Below are 19,117 nucleotides of genomic sequence, written 5' to 3'. Positions count from 1 at the left end.
CTAGGATCCCTTTCAATTTTGTCATTGTGTGGCCCAGCATCAGCCTTTTCTTTCCTCTTGGCCACCTTGGATACCTTGTTTTGTGTCTGTGGTATTTTCGATTCATTGTTTGTGATTGTATCTCGTTATATGTGTGCGTGTGTGTATTTTTTAATGTATCTTCAACTACCTTTTGAAGATACGTTTATATCTTGTCCATTGGTCAAGCTAGTTTCCTAGGATGTGGATGAAGGAAAGGGCCATTGAATGTGCCTTACTTTGAATTCCACCTTGTACCACAAAGCCATGACTAATTCATGGAAATTTTTCTTGTGCCCCTTGTTAGGCAAATGGGCTTTTTCTTTGAAAAGGTGGAGGGGTGGCAGTGCTTACCTGGGTGGGACTGAACAGAGAATGCAATGTCCCAGAGATCTGGGCGCTGCAAGGCTGCCATGTATGTGCTGTGTGTTTCAGGGCCCTGTTTGATTATGACCGGACTCGGGACAGCTGCCTGCCCAGCCAGGGACTCAGTTTCTCTTATGGTGACATCCTTCATGTCATCAATGCCTCTGATGATGAGTGGTGGCAGGCAAGGCTGGTGACTCCCCATGGAGAAAGTGAGCAGATCGGCGTGATTCCCAGTAAGAAGAGGTGAGTTGTCCTGGTCAGCAGCAAGGCCTGGCTCGCTCTCTTTGCCGATGGTGCCTGCTTGTTCCCTATGAAGTCCAAGTTAACTGGAAAGCCACTCACATGCCTTCTTTCTCCTTTTTGGGAGATAGTTGGTCCTCACTCAGTGAGCCAGGGAATGGCTGCTACACCTGCTGAGACTGTGTCCCAGGAATGAGAATCATCTTTTCTGACTCCCAAACAGGGTGGAAAAGAAAGAAAGAGCTCGATTGAAAACTGTGAAATTTCATGCCAGGACAGGGATGATCGAATCCAACAGGGTAAGTGGGGGACCCCTGGGGATGGCAGCCAGGACCTGAAAGAGGATCCAAGGCTTGGAGTGTGGTCTGCTGTATCAGAGCAATGGGGAGCACCAAAGAATATGCTTTTTCCTCAGGGCTGGCTCTGTCCTCTCAGGATGTTGACTCTGTTCCGAAGGCAGAGAGGGAGCATTTTAAGAGCACAACTTGCCTGTGTTCTACACCCCCCTAGCTTATTAGTTCTTGAAGGTGTATTAGAATTGGACTGTCTGAAAGGCTTACTGACTTGGGGATGACAAAATCATATGTGGGTATCTGCCTGACTACAGACTCTGTTGGAACCATGGGGACCCTAATCGGAACCTGGCCTCATCATGCAACCCTGGAGGGCTACCCCCAGAGCTGCCACCTTCCATCAGACCCGAGGAGACAGGAGAGCCCTCTTCCATTCATCCATTTTCTTCTATGAGCTTTGCAGGCCAAAGGACTTCCGGAACAATAGAGGAAAGAGAGACATGGAGTAGATGACTCTGTATGTCAGTAGCGCCTTAGGGTGTGTGTCCAGGAGCCTACAATGCCTTTTGTTCTTTAGGAAGTGCCAGTGAGTTCTGTGAATGTGGATTAGGTTAGAAACCTCTAACATCCCCACAACATTTCCCTGTAAATGTATTTTTTCCTCCTACATCAACTTTCATTTAATCTCATAGATTCCATTTGTGAGATGGTCTTTGATTTAGCTCACCATTGTCCCCATTTTTATTTTTCTTGCATGCTTTAAAATCCATTGTTCTGTTTTTTTCCCCCCTTGTCCTTCCCCTCCATCTTCATGTTCTTTCACAGTCGGTCAAAACGAAACGTAAAAAGAGTTTCCGCCTCTCTCGAAAGTTTCCATTTTACAAGAGCAAAGAAAACATGGCCCAGGAAAGCAGCATACAGGAACGTAAGTAGCAGCAGAGTCCACAAAGCAGACCGTCTGCAGCCCTGTGCTTTCATCCTCAGTTGCCCCTATCCCTTTGAGAAGTCTGGCCAAGGGCATATGCGGCAGGTGCCTGCTTACCTGCAGAGTTAGGGCAGAAATTGGTCTGCACGGGGAGATGTTGGGTCATATTTGTCAAGCTCCTTCCTTGCTTGCAATGAATGCTGGAGGCTCTGAGGTGGGACTTGTCCCTGGGACAGCCTCCAGGAAGTCCCTGGCACTGGTGCTGGAAGTGCCAGACGGTGCTCTGTTGTGGTAAGGAGTGGTTTGCAGCCAGAGTGCCAGGGCTAGGAAAAAAAATGGGTTTTCAAGAACACAAGGTCTAGGAAGCTCCTTCAATGTTGCTCTCCTGGCTTCTTCCTCTTGTGTTTCTTTTCCTTGAACTTCATTCGTCTATGTCAAGAGAAGAGCCTGTGCTCCCCCAGATTCCCGGCACTGGGGCCATTCCTGGAATGCCACAGCATGTGCATAAGCACGTGAGGTACTCGCTGTTATCCCAGAGTGCAACTAAGCCAGTTTTCACAAGAAAAATCCTCAGTGTTGTTCAAACAGAAACACATGGAAACACACAGAACTTACTTGGGAGAAGAGCTTCTCCATAATGCTGGACTACATTAAGAACTAAGTTGATCTCAACACATCTTCTTACTCTACCATATACCACAGAAACAAACCATTCTGGCCCTAACCCTAAGCACCAGGGCACCTTTGAATAATATCTCCTCATGTATCTCATTGTAAATTGTATGTCTCTCATTTACCAGCAACTCCTCTGTCTTAAATGGAGGGATCTTGCGACCCTGAGCTGTTGGCAGGAGACTGATGAGCTCAAAGAGGAGACAGCCCTTTGAGAGGCCCGCCTGATTCTCGATCGTGCTGTGTGTGGGTCATTGCTGTGTGCTGAGTACTTGAGAGCCACCAAGTGCTCTTGTCAGGATACAGGTTGTGGCTCATCCTCCCGCAGTCGCTCACTGAGAAGCAATAGCTGAAGTGATTTCTGCTCATGAGCAAGGAGGAGACTGTTTCAGCCAGATCTTAGGGGAGACCACCATGGTTCAACAGATGCGTCGCAGAGCCTGGCCTGGGAGTACCTGGGATGGGGCAGAGCCCAAAGCACCTGGTACCTTCTCCAGGAGCCGAGCTCACACCCCAGACCACGGGAAATCTTCCTTAAGGGTTGATTCCACAGGAGCCAGAATAGAGCAGAAACTCTTCAAGGTGATGGTAGCTCTGTGTGACTACTTGGCACACACAGCCATTTCTCTTTCCAGCACCCATAGAGGTAAATCACCTTTTCCAGGGACAAAGCTGGGGTCTGGGATCTACAACTTCCAAACTGGTCAAAGCACATGCTCCAAGCCTTGGAATGTCACCTGTCCTGTGCTGTCGGCCTACGGGCCATAGGCGGCCTCAGAGAGCTGCCTACTCCATGCCTCCTTGCCATAAGAACAAGCAGCCCGAAGACCAGATACCTTATCTGACCGGGGGGTTCTTTCTGTAGCACAGTTCTTAACCTCACTGCAAGTTACAGGTCTTCATAGTATTTCATACTTCTTTCACTAATGTTCACCTGCCTCTGTATTCTTCCTTCCCCTTGTCTTTTCTTTCTTTTTCCTTCTCCCCAATTCCTTCCCCTCCCCTCACCTGCTGATCCTTCCTTCCTCCCCTCCTCCTCTTCTCACTCCCCCTTCTCTCCTCCCCTCCCTCTCTTCTCCCTTGCCCTCTCCTCCCCTCCCTTCCTTTATCCTTCCTCTCCTTCTCCTACTTTCCCCTCCCCGCCCCTTCCTTGCCCCATCCTCCCTTCCCCTCTCTTTTCCTCCCCTTCCTTCCCTTCTCCCGTTCTCGGTCTTTCCTGTCTGTGAAATCAGGACTTCCCTGGGTTAAGTGACGATTATTATGGAGCAAAGAACCTGAGTAAGTCAAACTTACACACCCTTAACTATATTTGTGGCATGAATGGAGATAGAGGGGGTGGGATATAAGGGACATGGGTGAGGGTGAGGGTAAGGGAGGGCAGCATTTGTGGAAAACTCTGTCCGCACAGCAAGAGGAAGTGCATGTGGCTCCGAATGTCACACATTTGCTCTGGATCCCTGGTGCCCTAATTAACCCCTATCGTTCGTGTTTTGCTTTTGCACCTCTAAGTGTAGGGCATGAGCTTGGGGGTCCCACCTTAGAAGTGAGGTGGTCCATGTGTTTCTCCAAGAAGAAGTTAATCTGCAGGAAAGGGGAGCCTGCTGGCTAGATTATTTTCCCCATTGACTCCACACTAAAGGATTGTGCTTAGGGGACTGGGATGGTGGCATTGCAGGGTAAGGCACTGGTAGCATCCTATATTGGAGTGCTGGTTCCAGGCCCAGTTGTTACAATTATGATTCAGCTTCCTACTAACATGTCTGGGAAGGTGGCAGATGATGGCCCCAAGTTCTTAGGCCCCTGTCATCCATATGGGAGCCTAGCCCAGTTCTGGCTCTTATGGCCATTTGGGGAGTGAACCAGCAGATAGAAGATCTCTCTCTTTGTCTGTATCTCCCCTTTTCTCTGTCACTCTGCCTATCAAGTAAATAATGAACATAAATCTTAAAAAAAAAGAATTGGGATTAGGAATTTCAGCTCTTATGGTCTAAATAGGGGCAAGGGTACTACGAACCCCTTAACTCTGCCTATGTCTGTGGCGTCCCAGTAGATGCAGGGTCTCTGCAGGTAGTCAAGTGGGCACCTCAGCACCAATTCAGGACCATTTATGTCTAGCACTTTGCCTCAGGGAAACGACCTCTCTATTTGGGAAAGTCACAATACAATGAAAAAAGGACCAGCTGTGAGGGGGCAGTGCAAAGACACATGGGCACCATCAGCATATACTCTCCTTCAACAAACGAAGCCAGGGGCAGAGGAGCTGCCACTATGGCTGTTCTGAAACTTGCCATGTGTGGGAACTCAGCCAGTTAGTCCTTCCTGGGGTAGGGCCACAGCATCTCACGGTCTGGAACAGTGTGGTCTTGGCTGAAACTAGCAGCGACTCACTCCATGGCTTGGTGTGTCCATGTCTCATCCTCATTTACCTGTCATCCTGGACGGGGGTGGCCTGGGAGAGAGGCTCTTTGGCATGTCCTGTGAATGTGGTTCTTCTGCTTGACATGTCTCTACGGCTGCTCAGAGGTGGCAGATCCTAGTGGTTCAAGACAGGAGGGCCATCTTGTCCTGGAGGTGTTCTTGTTGGTTTGTTGTGTCTGTGTTTTGTCCTGTCTGACGGTGGATGGGAGCCCATCCCCCACTTCTCAAGAGTGCTGGCAGGGGGACTGTGTACAGGTTGCACCCCATGGACAGGGTAGTTTTCCCTGTGCCTCCTCAGCTCATCCAGTGCTTAGCCTTTTGGTACATGTTTCTGGACTTCAGAGATCCTGTCTGTAGAGCAAATCCATGAGCAGCCTGGTTCCTGGGCCTCTCTTTGCTCCTATTGCTGCCTTTTCTTTCCTGTCGTTATTCCCAGAAGATGCATTTTGAGATCAGATTTGGAAGACATCCCAATAAAGTTTGTAGGGATCCGATGAAGAGGATGTTACTATAAGAAGGAAGACTTGTAGTAAATAGGAAGGGGCTCAACAGATAGAGAAGAGAGCTCCTGGGACAAACAGGACATGGGCAGGGCCTCAGGCCTGGAGCTATGCCCCCTAGCTGGTAGCCTGGATGTGGCAGGCTTCCTGCAGCCTGACTCAGTTGGTAGTTCAGTTGTCTCAGTCCTAGACCATTTGAGTTGTGTGTTGCATGTGACCTCTCAGTAGTGTGTTCTGAATTGGAGTCTCTTTTTTGTTGGCTTGCAGAGGGAGTGACATCCAACACCAGTGACAGCGAAAGCAGTTCCAGTAAGTGTGTGTCATTCCCCTACCCGCCCACCCACCCACCCACCCACCATGTCGTGTAGCTCTGCCATGTGTCCCAGCCATGCTCATCCCAGTGTGGCACCATCGCCATCGCTGCTGAGGCTGGTGCTTCTTTTAGCCGTGCACACTTTGAGAGACTGGAAATGCTGTGGCCGGCTCATTCTCCTGCTTGGATGGGGGTTGCCCCGTGGACTGAAGGAGAGGCTGAGTCCTATAGTTCTGGCCAGGAACTGACTTGAATACATCCCCAGGGTCCCATGAAGGGTGAAGTGGCTGATGCCAAGCCCCTTCCACAGGCTCTGTGGGCTATAGAGGAGGTCGGATCTACAGGCTTGTTTAGAGACCAGAAGAGAAATACCTCCACTGGGCGTAGTCCTGAACCACCTTTCCAGGCTGTTCAGGACCCCCTTTCCTTCGGACGGGAGTTAAATGATCAGCCACTTGGGGAGTTCTAGGGGACCAGCACCAAGTAGCTATGCAGCTGGTTAGGAAACTCACATGGTTGCCAGTCTGGTCTAACTAGAGCTGCACCAAGAAGAGAGAGTGACTTGTTCTCAAAGGGCACCAGGGACCTTAGCCCAGGCAAACACCATTTCTGGACGTCTTCCTGTGGGTAGCGAGATGAGTAGACCCTTAGGAATGCCAAGTTAGTCTGCAGCCTTGGGGGACTGCCTGAGTACCTGACTCTTGATGTGGCGTTGGGGGAGGCTCAGCAGGTATGTCTCCAATTAGTTCAAGTGTCCGTGTGACTCTAATTTGAGCAAGGGGCCCACTAAACATAGCAACTATTAAAAACAGTTCCTGAGGCACTATGGTGGGTTTTGGTGGCAGCTTCATGGCTTCTGGGTCCTGCTCTTGGCTCAGCAATGCATTGTTGAAGGAGAGAACCGCTGACTCCTCGCCCAGGCCCTGAAGGACTTCCTGTGCTTTTTTTTTTTTGACCCTGGGAAGCTAAAAGGAGCCCAGGATAGGTGTCAGCAAGTGGCACTTGATAAGGCTGGTGGGTAGCAGGAGAGAGGAGGCAGTGAGCCTTGTACACAAAGAAGCTGGTCCTAAAGTGCTGATGTATCTTCCTCTTCTGTTGCAGAAGGACAAGAGGATGCCATTTTGTCATACGAGCCAGTAACACGACAAGAAAGTAAGCCCCCTTTGAGATTCTTGCCTTCATGCTGATCTTATGATTGTGGGGTTCACTGCACCCTGGGTCCCTGAGTTCCTCCTACTACTGTCACAGAGAAGCGAGAGGGCATCTCATGTGCACCTATCAGTATGCCTTTGCCAGGTGCCTCCCAGAGGCAAGGAAAAATTGATGGAGGAAGGCAAGAGCTTTATAGCTACTTGTTGAAGAGGGGTCCCAGTCCCCACCATTGGGGATCACTTTCAGAAACCTTCCTCGGCTACTGGTGTCAGTGCAGATTTCTCCTGAAACTGTTGGAAGAAGATACGTTTCTGGTATCGGACTTGCTTTGGACTTAGCTATTCTCCGATTAAAGGCTGCTTTGATGTCTTGGTTAGAAGCCAGAGGATGGCAATTATGTTTTACCCAGTCAGACTGGTGGTTCCAGAGCATCCGTTGTTCTAGCCCGACTCACAGGTAGGCATGGCTGCCCTCCGGAGCTGCTCACTGTCTCGATGCTCTCCCTCCCCAGTTCACTACGCAAGGCCTGTGATCATTCTGGGCTCAATGAAGGACCGAGTCAATGATGATCTGATCTCCGAGTTCCCACACAAATTTGGATCCTGCGTACCACGTAAGAGCCTGGCTCAGGCCCCAAAGAGTGCAGCTTAGTGCCCCAGGCGTTGCTTCCTTCATGTTTTATGGAAAGAATTTGGGATCAGATTCTAGGCTTATTGGAGAACAGGATACATATGACACCCTGGAAGAAAGTAGAGAGCAAAAGATTCCCCCAAAGCTGGTGGTGCTGGGAGAGGCATGAGTCTTGGCTGCTGGGTACAGAAGGGAAATCTATAGTGGGAGGCTTGTGAAAGATGGAACAAACGGGGAACCCTAGGTAAGGAGGTGTTGATATGATTCAACAAATGGCTTGACAGATTCACTGACTCCCGGACCAAGTTTAGCATCTTCTACCAGGTCTTGGCTTAGGGAACCCTACTTTTTCAGTACACTTTAAGTGGAAACAGATAGCCCCCTTGTGTGCAAACTGGAGGCAAGAAGGGAAGTAGACAACACAAGGTTCTTCCCAACTTTTTCTTCCACCCCCACCATGGCATCTCATTCCTTCCTTTCAGACACTACCCGTCCTCGTCGTGACAATGAAGTAGATGGACAAGACTACCACTTTGTGGTGTCCCGAGAACAAATGGAGAAGGATATTCAGGATAACAAGTTCATCGAGGCAGGCCAATTTAATGATAATCTCTATGGGACCAGCATCCAGTCCGTGCGAGCAGTCGCAGAGAGGGTAAGCAGAGAGGAGATGGTGCCGTTAAGCATGTGCCTCAAAGGGAAGATGCTCAGGCTGCGACTAGGAGTGGAAGCCTCAGTTTGCAAGGGACAAGCCAGTGTGACCAGAGTGTCAGTTCAAGTCCCAACAGCTTGTATTCTGATCTAACTCCATGCTAATGTGCTTGGAAGCAATAGGTGATGGCCCAACTACTTGGGTCCCTGCCAGTCACATGGGAAACCCAGATGGAATTCCTGGTTCCTGGCTGTGGTGGGCATTTGGGGAGTGAACCAGTAAATGAAAAAAAAAAATCCCTCTCTTTCATTCACTCTGCTTTTTGAATGAATAGGTGACTAAATCTTAATACACACACACAAAATAAAAACAATAAATAAATAAATGTTGAGGCTGATGTTCCAGTTGGATCCACTTCCTTCCTCCTGGACTATGGGACTATGCCGCGTATGTTGTGGTAGTGCTGACTGAAGCTGTGGTTGCTTTCCATATGCCCAGTTCCTTGATGAAAGGGTCTGTCTTTATGAGACTCACCCCAGAGCATCCCCTCCCAGGGAACAGGGACTATAGGCATGCATGGCCTTTCCTATGTAGTAGGAGTGAAAAGTGGGGCCTTTGACCCAGGAATAGGGTCTTTCAAGCCACTCTGGGTGGCCTTGGGTATTCTAGGTGGTGGCTGGAGTGCTGCTGGTTTGAGATTGGGTGAAGAGGCAGTGGGTGGGCTGATTCAGGTCTGCTTTTGCAGGGCAAGCACTGCATCTTAGATGTCTCCGGCAACGCTATCAAGAGACTGCAGCAAGCACAACTCTACCCCATTGCCATTTTCATCAAACCCAAGTCCATTGAAGCGCTTATGTAAGTGGTTTGCTGGATCTCAGATGTGCCCAGCTAGGATAGGACCCTGGAAGGAAAATACAGAATAAAGTGACTTGGGGGAGGAGTGAGGGAGGGTAGAACCCAGCTGAAGCAGAAGCTCCAAGGAGACTGTGCTCCAGGCCTGTCACTTGGTACTCCTTCCTTTTGGAATACCTGTCCCTATGTTCCCAGTGGGGCTTTTGAAGCAAGAAAGGTTGAAGAAAAGAGCCATGGGCCTCCCTGAGAGGGTCGCTTAGCAACTTTCAGGAAACTGGAGGCAATCCTTTATGTTAAACACAGCATAGGCTATAGTTTGGAACTGTTTTTCTTCTGTGTCTGGCAGGGAAATGAACCGACGGCAGACATATGAGCAAGCAAATAAGATCTATGACAAAGCAATGAAGCTGGAGCAGGAGTTTGGAGAATACTTTACAGGTAAGAAGCTGTGCTGCCCAGCTGGGGAGGAGACCACGGGACCAGCCAGACACTTGTTTCTGTAAGTGTGTCTCAGAGGTGTAGATAGACTGCAGAAACTTTGCATAGGGTTTCTGGATGCTTCTGAGCTCAAACCCATCCAACACCCTCAAGTTGCTTTTCTTCCAGCCAAAGCTGATTAGCTGGTAGAGAGTATCAGCCACTCAACAAAGGCTGCTGCGATGGTCGTAGGCTGCCTGTATTATTTTGCTTCCCTTCCTCGAGGCTTTTGTCCACCCCAGCACTTCACCTTGTAGGTTTTAGGTGCTGAGTAAATGTTATTGATGATGGTGACTTCTTGTGTTGTTCAAGTTGTTTATCAGTGTGTGTGTGTGTGTGTGTGTGTGTGTGTGAGAGAGAGAGAGAGAGAGAGAGAGAGAGATCCCCTACCTTTAGAAGGTCAGTTCCTGAAAGATTGGGAAGGTTCCTAGGTCATACGTTCCTTACCTTCAGAAGTGTAGTGGTACACGTGTCCCTGCATGGCGAAGCTCTTGGAGAATTCTGGCTGGGTGGTTACTATGTTCCTGGGAGAAAGAATCCATGGATGGACTCGGACTCCTCGGGTCTCTGGTGCTCTCTTTGGCATCCTTGTCTGTGTATGCTGGTCTGACCTCTGACCTGGAGCAGTTGTCATAGCCCCAGGAGCGTTTCCAGCTTCAGAATTACCAGCTGCTGGCCATGGAGCAGCATGAGCTGCAGGGTGTGTGTTGCTTGGGCGTTCAGTCAACGTCATGTGAATGAAAACACACTTTTCCATGCTTCCCAGTCTTTTAGCTGAGCGAGTGGACTTCCAGACCCTTGCTGGTGCTCAGAGACACCTTAGCCACTTTCCCCACGGGCCCCAACTCGTCGTGCCTGGGGGTGATTATAGGATCCTTGGAAGAGGCAGAATTGCTGGGGGGATTGGACGTGTGCTGGGGTCACCATAATAATTGTGTTTTCCTCTCCCCTTTAGCCATTGTACAGGGTGACTCACTGGAAGAGATTTATAACAAAATCAAACAGATCATTGAGGACCAGTCTGGGCACTACATTTGGGTCCCATCCCCTGAAAAACTCTGAAGAATTCCCTCCAACCATTCTCTCGTGAACAGAAGAAATCAAAACCCTCTTCCCTCCTCCCTCTTCCCTCATGTCCCCATGGGGGGAACAGTGACTACCGTTCTCGTCTCCTTTTTTAGATATGTCAAGAAAATTGAGTTTTCTAGTCCTGTTCTTTTCCTTTTCTTTTTTTTTTTTTAAATTTTTGTTTTGGTTTGATTTATTTTGGGGGGGATGATGCCATCTCACTCATCACGTGACTGTGCCCCTTTCCTGCATGAACCCTTCCCAAGCGCTAGCACAGGTGCACACCCATCAGAGCCATTGTTTTCATAAAAACCAAGCAGAAGCGAGGAGAAGAGGGGAGGACTGATGGCCAAACTCCAGACGGCTGCCCGGCCTGTGAAGTGAGCTGCATGCCCCGCGTGCCGAGGCGTCCTGGGCATTTCCACCCGTCTGCACAGCTCCGAACGGTGCAACATAATGGCAACAGAAAGTATCTTATTTATATACAGATATATATATATATATATGTAATTTATATAAAATATATAGAAATTATTATATATATATATTATACACTCTCATATAATATATATATATATATCTCCACACACATTGAGACTAGAAAAATCTATGGAGACTTCATCAGTGGTACTATGCTATTAGAGAAATGCTTTAATTTTCATATTCCAATCAGATGGTATCTTAGGTCCCAGCTGGTTAGGAAGCAATGGAAAGCAGTCGTGAAGTGCTTTATGAAGGGCACCCACATATTGTCATTCTCCTGAGAGCAGAGGTCTTTTTAGGTGGGGGAGGGGCTAGCCCAGGGGCAGGAGGGCTCCTCTGCCCACGGGGAGCGTTCCCTGCCCATGAGGTACAGTCAGTCCTGTGTGTGCAAAGAGAATGGCTAACAATGCTCCATAGGAAATGGCCTATTGTTTTATGCCACCTGATGTGTCTGCATGAGAGTTTTCCTTTTTGTTCATTTTTAAGCTGCTGTTAAACCAAAACCATGTTGTGCTACTGTGTCAGCCTTTTCATTATTGCAATTTTTGCTTTTCCTCTTTCAGTGAATGCGTAGAATCCAGTTTGCCAGTGTTCTGAAGGCTTAGGAGGTTGTGAAGGAGTCAGGGCCTTGTGATAGAGTAGCTGACGCGGGCTGGGCCAGAGCCAGCCAAAGGGCTAAGCAGGAACTGATGAGGGGTGGGAGTCGGAGCCCGGGCTCTGCTTTGCCAAGCTGGCCCTTTGCTTACTGGCCAAGAGCAGGCCAGACCTGGCTGAGGTTCCCTCCCGGGGCTGCCGACATGATGGGGAGGCAACTTGCCTCCCAGTTCCATGCTGGGACTGTGGCACAGCCCTGGGCTTGGCCAGCCAATGAGTGAGTTTGTTTTGTTTTGTTTTTGTTTTGTTTTGTTCGCAGCTGCTCCGTATGCGCTACCCAGGCCCTTCACCAGCAGCCCATTGCTTATTGTTCCCTGAAGAAGCTAGTAGACTTTAATGCTGTACATTTGAGCTGTCGAGCTAAGATTTGCTTCCTGGTGACGTGTGAAACCTTGTTGCTTGTCCCCAGAGTCTGATGGCAGTGACTGTGGGCAAGGGAGTTCTCTGCCTCCCACCACATCGGCAGAGAGCAGGTGTGGCTCAGGCCCTATCCCACCCCCACTGTGCTCCTTTGAAGCCAACGTGCCTCCCTCACCTCCATGCCGGAGGGATGCCGCCGGGGAGAACATTGAGCTGTTCAGCCCTGGGGTTGAGCCCGCTGGGTTAGGACTGGTGTGAACGAGACAACGTCGAGGATGCTTTTAAATACTGTCAGCCAACTCCGGGAAGTGTGTTCACGGCTGTGCCACCAGCATCATAGGCTAACTGTAAAGTGGGGCCCTGGAAGGGTAAAGAAAGGGCAGCAGCTTTCCCTGGGCAGCACACTGGAGCTGAGGCAAGGAGGGCCACGGCGAGGGCCAGGTCTGACTCCGGTGGAGGGGTGGTGAGCAGGGTGCAGTGGTCCTCTGGTGTTAACTGGGTGATAGAGTCTGCATGGTGCTCAGCCTCCCCTCCCAGGGAAGAAGAGTCAAGTGGGCAAAGTCAGCATGACACTAGTTGGTTTACCAGTGTTCCTTCCAAGGAGACATATATTTTTTAATAAATGATAGTTGCAATGAACTGTGGCTCAGAGACCTTCTTGGAGGAGTTGAGAAGGGAGGGCGGGGACCAAGCGGTGGGAAGAATGTGAAGGCCCTGATGTTCTCTCTCCTTAGCGATGAGTCAGCTGCCCACAGGGGACAATGCTTGGGATGAGTAGAGCCGCCCCGGGCTCGTGACAGGTCCTGTGCATAACAGCCCTGGATGTTGCCTCCAACAGCGGCCGGGTGGGTGGCCACATACTTGGTGGCATGATGCTGCCATTTTCCCAAAAGGTATCCGAGGTGGGAGCTGCCAGGGCGTTTGTTTTGAGAGAAAGCATGGCCCAGCTTAGTAAGAGAGTTGAGTGAGGAAACTGCTAATCTGCCAGTCATCAGTTTCCAAGAATGAGGGTGCGCTGGGCCCCCTGGACAGAGCAGGGTGGAGAGTGCCCACAGAGGCCCCTGAAGGGAGAAGAGCACTTAGAGCAGGTGTTGCAACCATGGCTGACGCCACTGCCAACTTGCCATGAAGTCTGAGCAAGGGCAGCTGTAATTAAGCCCAAGAGCGAAAACCGGCGATTACGCTGGCTTGTGTGTGGTCGTTTATGGCTTGCGGGGTGCCCTCTTTTCCACATCCTCTCACTTGCTAGAAGGCAGCCCAAGGAAAGGGAATCCCCAAAGAGCCCTATTGGGGAGCAGGGGTAAGGAAATCCAGCCCCCGGAGGCACAGGGTGCAAGCTGTGGCCTGTTAATCCCACCGTGTTGCGACTTTGTCTTCACAGCTGCTGTCCCTCCTAGACAATAAAGCCATGAGCAGCTTGGAGATGCCAAGAGGGGGGTCGTGCCCACTGGCTGCGCTGTGCTGTGGCCACACGGAGGAGCAAGCCCAGGGTCTCCTCCCGGGGCTGGCTGTGAATAGCACAGCTGATTCTGCCCCATCTCTCAGAGGAAGAACTGTGGGACCAAACCTGATCATCTTCCCAGAATGAGTCCCAGGGCTAAAGAAAATATTCAGACACAGAATGACCAACTTGAGCTTAAGTCAAACGTGCTTGTACAAGTTAGTTAGCTCATGAAAGAAAAGGCCTTGGCTCACAGCGTGGGAGCTGAAGGGTTCAAGGATGAAGCTGATATGGATACAGACCAACTAAGAGTCAAGAGCCTAGAGAGGAGATATCCCAAAAAGGGCAAGGCCATGGCCACGCAAGAGGCTAGGATAGGGAAGGGACCCTGGGCTCTGGTGAGAAGGTGTGGAATAAAGGCCCGTGGAGTCCTTTCCACAGGGGCATTGCCTGCCTGCTGCCAAGTGCTGCAGGTCCAGCTGGCAGGCACTTGCTGTGATGAGACAGGAGTGAAGTCAGAGAGCCACGAGGCTTCTCAAGGCCAAGGAACACATAGTCAGCAGTGAGCCCAGGTGCCGGGCAACCCCGGCTAGGACCTGGAGCTGGGCATTCCACCTTGGGATTCCCAAGGTTTGTCTTTCATCTCTGTTCCCATCTGGGATGTGTTTCATGGCCTTAATTCCACTGATGCTTTCATCCATTCAGCCGTTTCCCTGGCACCTTGGGGATATTTTAAATTATTGCAAATCATTCTGAAGTCAAAATTCCAAGTTCCTCCAAAGTCTCTTTTCTTCCACCATCACTTCCAAGAAACAGCAGAACCAGTCTCCACACACACCTCAGTTCCTCTCCAACGGCCACGGTGTTGATACCTTGGACTTTGCCAGGAAGTAGAGCAGCATCTTTGACACTGAAACCCCAACTACATTTTGTCTACACCACAGTTCACATCATGCACAAAGGGAAAACTGCTGAGCCCTTCTGCCCATGCCAAGGCTGACCTTGTCCTAGAGCCAGCTCTACCGAAAGTTGCAGCCAAGGGCTCCACCCCTCCTAGGGAGTGGTGCTACTCTGTGTCCCCTCCATGTCAGTTTTCCAAACGCCACTTCTTTTTTTCTACCCTTAAAAGCTCTCACTGTACCCTCCCCCCAACCCCCATCGTGCTTCCACATCTGGAAGATTCCTCTTCATAGGCCCAGACTGGATGTGAGGGTTGCTGTTTTTATGCTGCCTTCCTGAGCTGCCATCTCTTCCACCTCTTACCCATAGTTGGGATTGACTGGGTCTTCTTGGATCTGTGAAGGTTTCTGTCACCCCTGTAACCACTCTCATGTATCTCCCACTGACTGTATCTGGTACCGCATCAAATGCTTTAGGTGTATATTTAATGGGCCGACAGGGCGCATGCTCCGACTCTGTTTTCCAGATGAGGGCTCTGGAAGCGCAGCATCTGCCTTGAACTTTGCCATGTTCAGAACCCTTTCCTGCCCTCACCTCCCTGCGAGCACTCTCTTGCTCCTGTCCCTTTCCCCTAGCATTTATGCACAGTGGTCAGACAATAGCTGCGCTCGTCTCGGGCTCAGCCGTGAAGGAAGTGATGTGACATGATCCCAGCCTGCGGCGGATGCAAAGAAAGTGGCGGGTTTCTTTGTGGAGAGCTGGCTTCCTTTCAGGAGGCCTGGGACTTCCTCTGCATCCGGCTCCACAAATGTGGTTCCTCTCGTTATCGTCTGTGACTGCTTGCGCTCCTTCAGCACCTTTCCCTTTTTCATTCTGCAGCCTCTCACCCTAAGCAAACCTCCTGTCCAATCATCCCCTCTTAACTGAGCAGCGGGTGTTCATTCAACACAAGTTGATGGGACATAGGAAAGATCTTGTAGGCCAACCATTATCTTCCAGGCAGGAAATCTAAAGATTCCTATTGGACTCCCTTTCTCTCCGACTCCCGTCCTGTCCTTGCCCAGGCTCTCTCAGCCTGCAGCTCTGACCCCTCACCACCGCTGTGCTAGTCAGCCAGGCTCAAACCCTGATTTCTTCTGTGACCTTCACATCTGGCCTCCTACTTGTTGATTACTTCCACACTCTTTTCAGCACAGTAGTCCTTTGTTGTCGTTACCACCGTCCCCGTGCATGTTAAAATCTATTGCTTGGTATGAGTGCTTACCGTAGGCTTTGTGCTTGGTGTTGGAGAAGCAATGACAAAAACAGATGCAGTCCTGTTCTCAAGAGGCCTGTAACCATCTTAGGGGACAGAGAAGAAAGGCAGGAGGCAAGGCAGAATTACACAGTACCTGTGAGGCAGGAAGCCTGCAGAAGGTGGTGATAGAGGCTTGTTCCGCAAGGGCACCTGCCAGAGGAGATGCCATTCCGAGGGAGACCTGTGGGGCCAGTGGAAGTAGCCTGCAGGGGCAGGGCGTGGTGATGGCAGGAGGGGAGGAGTCTTTAGTGCCCTTGATGTTGCTGGCCCTCATTTTTCCAGCATTATTTCCTGTTATTTCTGTATAAACCCAGCCTAGACTCCTTACTTTTTTTTTTTTAACCTGTGAACAAGACATTAGTGTGGAATATTTCCAGTCTCCGTCTCTCTTATAATTTTAAAAATTATTTGAGAGAGTTCCATCCATTGATTTCACTCCTCGAATGCCTTGCAGTGGCTTTGGCTGGGCTAGAAGCTGCGAAAACAGAAACTAACTCCAGGTGTCCCATGATCTGGGGCAGGGATTCTGCTCCAAGAAACCATCGCTACTGCCTCCTGGAGCCTGCATGAACAGACAGCTGGAGTTAGGAGCCCAAACTGGGAATCAAATCCAGGATGTAGGCAGCCTACCAGGCTCAAAGCACCTGTTCCCCACTCATTATTGAGAAAAGCCCTCGAAGCGCAGCTAAAATGGTGGCTTCCATGAACGTAAGAGCTTGTGTTTCAATTCTCTTGTACTAGACCAGCAGCTGACACTGAGCATCCTTGGCCCTGCCTCACACTGTAGCATTTTATCCGTAATATACTCCTCCAATGAGACAAAAGCTTCTAGAAGGCTGGAGGCACACCTGGTCTATCTGACCATCCTCAGATAAGTTCATCATGTGCCTCAGACATGACAGGTGCTTGAGAAATGGTTGTGGAGCTCCCCTTTCTGGGACTCACTCTTACTCTGAAACAGAAGGCCCCTCTCAGCTTGAAAACTTACACAGAGGATGGCAAAATAGGAGACTCCTAAAGGGCATGTATTACGCTGACTCCCTCACAAAAAGATGGTTCATGTCTTTTGTGAATTTGCAGTTAAAAAAGAACACAGTGATGCGGATGACATTCACAGACTTAAATACAGCTGCCAAGGAGCACGGCGTGCGGGCACCTTTGCTTGATGTGCAACCCAACATCACACACAGGCAGGCTCAGTGCCGGCTAGGAGGGGGAGGCCTGGCTGAGCTCCAGGGGAAATTGCCTTTTCCTAGTTGGGCAGAGGCGTTGCATTCCAGGACAGCTTGAATAAAATAGCACACTTGATGACAGAATCACTGATTTGAGTTGGACCGGAAAAAAAAAAAAAAAAACCCCAGTGCTGGGGAAATACAGGAAGTGGAGGTGCTATTAGATGACCTCAAAGGAGAACTGAGGTGCCCCACATTAGTCACGGTGGCTCCTGAGGCCCCACCCCACTGCAGAGGGCTCTGGCGATGAGTTGGGGGCAGGGTGGCATGGAGGCTGGGCTCACAAGGCAGGACCCAAAGCCGGAGCTATGGCAGCTGCCCAGGCCCTTGAGGGCCTAGGATGCCGGATTCTTGTACTTCAGCGATTCTGGGTTTCAAGTTCGTTAGATTACATGGATGCTTACCTTTTCTGGACCAAGTGCAAAGGCTTGTGAACTGCCTCCTTAGTCTGGTTTTTGTCAGAGAGGTGGAGATGCCGCTATGCAGGAAGAGGGGCAAAATGCGCACAAGCAAACAGACTAAACAATGGGGAGGCAGAGGCACAATGAGCCATCCAAAGAGGGACCAGGCTGTTGGGCCATTCCAGAGAGAAAATATTCACAGATGCTAAAGGTCGTAGAGGGACCTTCAAAATTGGAGTCCATTATCTGAGGGAACTTCGGAGAAAATGGAAGGAAAAGACAAGTTCGATTAGTGCAAAGAACTTAAGAGATGCATGTGCATTTTTTCATGCTATGCAGTGTCTGTAAACTGTAGTGCTCCCCTCACTATTAAAGGGGAAGGCCGCAACAAACCAGCAGCCCTGCCCTCATGCCTGGAACTGCCTTTCTTCAAGGTGGTGCGTACAGCCCTGGGCGCTGAGGGAATTCGCTGTGTGCTGTCATCCTGCAGTAACAAGAGTGGAATCCTGCTAGCAAACGGCTGCAAGCACATGCTAATGGGAGAAAGCTTTGCAAATGGGATGACCAGGCGTTAGACCCCAAATCTGTAAGGAAACTCCCCCCCCCCCAAAAAAAGGGCAAATAACCCAATTAGTCTAAACAGACACTTCTCAAAGAAAGACAAATGACCAAGGGGTACACGAGAAAATCCTGAGCATTGCAGATCTAGAGACCTGGAAACCAGCTCCACTGTGAGACGTTAGCTCACTCCAGTTAGACTGTTGGTAAAGTCAATATGGCAAGTGTTGGTGAGGTCGGGAAAAGCAAACCTTTTTACATTACTGGTGGGAATGCAATATGTTACAACCACCATGGAAAAAGAGTATGTAGGTTCCTCCAAAAACTCAAAATGCATCACCTGTATTATCCAGCAGTCGCACGTAGGGAAATTACATTAGTGTGCCAAAGTGTCACCTGCACTGCCATGCTTATTGAAGCACAATTGACAGTAGCCAGAGAATGCAGACAAACTATGTGTCCATCCACTGATGACTGCATATAAAGAAACTGTGGTCCATGTACACCATGGTATACCACTCAGCCCTAAAAAGACTAAACTCTTGCCAATCCCAACAATGTGGAAGGAACCCAAGGTAATTCTGTCAACTAGGCTGGGCACAGAAAGACAAGTCTTGTAGGATCACATTCATAGGTGGCGTGTTGAAAACTGCCCACTTAGAGGCAAGGTGCGAGGGGAAAGGTTAGTTGACAGACACTAAGTTACAACTAAATGGGAGTAGGAAATTCCAGGGCCTGGGGTGCCCATTGTGGTGCAGTAGGCTAAGCTGCCTCTTAGGACACATAGATCCCATATTGGAGCGTCTGAGATCAAGTGCCAGCTCTGCTTTCAATCCAGCTTCCTGCTAATGTCCCTGGGAGGCAACAGATCATGGCCCAGATACCTGGGTCCCTGGCACCCACACAGGAGACCCAGATGGAGCTTCTGCCTGCTGCCTTCATGCCGGCCCAGCCTTGGCCTTTGCAAACATTTGGCGAGTGTGTCAGAGGATGGAAAATATCTCTTTCTCTCTGTTGTTCCGTGTGTGTGTGTGTGTGTGCGCGTGTGTGTGTGTATTCTGCCTTTCAAATACATAAATAAATAACTAAAATCTTTACAGGAGTTCTGGGGTTCTATTGCACACTAGGTGACTATAGCTAATGTACTGTATATTTCTCTATTTTTCAAAATAACTAGATTAGAATTTTGATGTTTTCACCATAAATGTCAAA

At 49.8% G+C, this 19,117-nt stretch overlaps 1 protein-coding gene across 8 annotated transcripts in view; it reads left to right on the top strand.

The window, feature by feature from the left end:
• Positions 1-11,066, top strand: part of DLG3 (discs large MAGUK scaffold protein 3) — a 60,886-nt gene extending 49,820 nt beyond the window's left edge. For 3 of the 8 annotated variants that reach the window (XM_041000739.1, XM_041000730.1, XM_041000747.1), the window contains 9 exons: positions 454-630; positions 851-926; positions 3,750-3,795; positions 6,850-6,900; positions 7,412-7,513; positions 8,013-8,185; positions 8,928-9,037; positions 9,381-9,472; positions 10,467-11,066. In XM_041000739.1, coding sequence (XP_040856673.1) covers positions 454-630; positions 851-926; positions 3,750-3,795; positions 6,850-6,900; positions 7,412-7,513; positions 8,013-8,185; positions 8,928-9,037; positions 9,381-9,472; positions 10,467-10,573 — 934 coding nt within the window. In that variant the 3' untranslated portion in view covers positions 10,574-11,066. Of the gene's footprint in view, positions 1-453; positions 631-850; positions 927-1,745; positions 1,846-3,749; positions 3,796-5,702; positions 5,745-6,849; positions 6,901-7,411; positions 7,514-8,012; positions 8,186-8,927; positions 9,038-9,380; positions 9,473-10,466 lie in introns of all 8 variants that reach the window. The other 5 variants (XM_041000720.1, XM_041000757.1, XM_041000765.1 and 2 more) reach the window with 5 other exon arrangements.
• Positions 11,067-19,117: the final 8,051 nt, after the last annotated feature.

This window comes from Ochotona curzoniae, unplaced genomic scaffold (genome assembly GCF_017591425.1).
Source record: "Ochotona curzoniae isolate NIBS_2020 unplaced genomic scaffold, NIBS_Ocur_1.0 contig_1274, whole genome shotgun sequence".
NCBI lineage: Eukaryota > Metazoa > Chordata > Mammalia > Lagomorpha > Ochotonidae > Ochotona > Ochotona curzoniae.
This window is presented reverse-complemented; position numbering and strand designations above follow the sequence as displayed.